General features: G+C 37.8%; 1 protein-coding gene across 1 annotated transcript in view; it reads right to left on the reverse strand.

The window, feature by feature from the left end:
• Nucleotides 1–2,042, reverse strand: part of LOC107102754 (TRPM8 channel-associated factor homolog) — a 16,111-nt gene that overhangs the window by 3,994 nt on the left and 10,075 nt on the right. The window contains exon 9 of the mRNA XM_015402177.1: nucleotides 1,124–1,334. Within this exon, the coding sequence (XP_015257663.1) occupies nucleotides 1,124–1,334 (211 nt within the window). The remainder of the gene's footprint in view (nucleotides 1–1,123; nucleotides 1,335–2,042) is intronic.

Raw genomic sequence — 2,042 nt, forward strand, 5'->3', positions numbered from 1 at the left:
CAAAATTAGATTTAAGTCAAAAGAAAAGAAAAACACATCAATTAGTGCAGTAGAATGGTTTATATGCTGATTGAGGCGGTGAGAGGGGATTCCCAAAGAGAGATGTGAAGCTGATTGAAGTTTTTCCTTTCTTTTTTTTCCATTAAGATGTGTGAGAGATACGCCGCTCTTACCGGCACTCTACGCCACTCATGATTTTGTTTTTCCTGAAGTTTTTTTTCTTTTTTTTTGAGGATACTGATAAACTGCACTTTCTGTCCCTCTTTGTATTTGCGAGGCCCAAAGGCCATCTACTTTATTAGTTTTCTGTCCTCCTGAAGTTCAATCATGGGAATTCTTTTTTATTCTTTTTAATTTCATTCATTATTTTTGCACGAGTCTCTCGCGCTTGCTATGTATGATCTATGCAACTCTAAATCTCCCCGTGCGGTTATAGGTTTTATTTTGTATTTTTCTCCCAGAGCGGATGTGTTTTACTTTGTAACCACATCTCTCTCTTCCTGACAGCCCCATGAATTTGCCGCTGATGGTTTCACCAGGCACGTGACTGCATAAACTACCCCCTCAGCTTTGCGTCTGGTGTTCTGTCTTTGGGATGAACCTTTTTTTTGTCCGAGTTTGTTGGTTGGTTTTGAATTCACTGGTATGTTATGTGTACAGAAAAATCTCCTTAGTTTCATTTTCATAGATGGATGAATGGAGTTTGCAGAACAAAAGACTTGAGAAAGATGGGCTTCTCCTTAAAACTTAGACAATAATACTGAAGCGTTACACTGCCCGGCAAGATATGTTTAGACATAAAAAAATAATTTATTAAAAGGTGTTGGCACCATTGGTTTTTGATCCTCATTTTATGTTTTGCTTTATCCGATTTGGTCTGAACCTATTTTATTTTTTCTTCTCTCTTTGTATATTTTTATCATTATTATTACCGTTTATAAGCACCTTGGTTCCTGATTTTGTGGTTCCGGAGTCAACTTTTACAACTAAATTATATTGTACAGAATTTCACCACTGAATTATGCACCGGTGCTGAGGTCAGTGTTAAATATGTCGATTAATATCTACTGACTACATCAGAAGACTCTTCGTTAAAAATCCATAATTCTGCCACCAAACTCACCTGATTTATAATAGGGTGCAGGAACAGCCATCTGCACAACAACCTCCAACCCTTGTGCCTCTGTTTTGGGTGGAGCCACAAGGTAAATGAGTCCTCCCCACAGGTTCCATACTTGTGTCATTTCAGAGATGACAGGAAAGCGTACATGAACGTGTGGAGCTCTCTTCAACTCTGCAGCATTCAGACCATCCGTTTGACAGCCGATCTGAATCTGTGTATAAAATGAAAACAAGATAAAGCTATGAAAAATGTAAGCCTCAGGTTGAACTCATAAAGATGCAGTAGCCTTCCTTAACTAGCCAATTAGAATGAAAAAAAATAATAATAAAAATAACCCTGCTGTTGCAGTGGTGTAGGTTGGTTGGACAGACAGGGCAGGGGGCAGTTACCAATATTAATGAACCAGAGTTTTCTCTGGTTCTTTGGAGCACAATCACAGTGCAAAGATTCTCATTTACCTGTTTAATTGCACTGTCAATCACTTTCACACATTTAATTATTTTCAAACCAGAAAGCCAGGTGTTTTTTCTGGAAAATAAACAAGGTTTTAAACAGCAGTCACCATGGCAACACTAGCTGAAAATGCCAAGAGGCTAGAGAGGTTCATCAGCAGCTGACTATCATGTTTAGTTCACCAGTTTATATCAGATTTCCAATTAGGTTAAGGTAAATCTATTAAATTCAAAATGTCATTTTTTTTTTCATTAAAGTTCACATTTAATATTTATTTATTATTTGAGTGATTCATTGTCTGATTGATTGACACAGCAAAGACAACAACTGGCTAAGCACCAAAGCACTAAAGCATAAATACACAAGAACAACAATAAAAAATGCCCTTCCACTACACAGCAGTTAAACCCTGTCTAACCCTAAGCTTAAACTCCTCACACCTCACACCGCCTCCAGAACCCTTCGC

Source organism: Cyprinodon variegatus, unplaced genomic scaffold, assembly GCF_000732505.1.
Source record: "Cyprinodon variegatus isolate N-32 unplaced genomic scaffold, C_variegatus-1.0 Scaffold33, whole genome shotgun sequence".
NCBI classification, from domain to species: domain Eukaryota; kingdom Metazoa; phylum Chordata; class Actinopteri; order Cyprinodontiformes; family Cyprinodontidae; genus Cyprinodon; species Cyprinodon variegatus.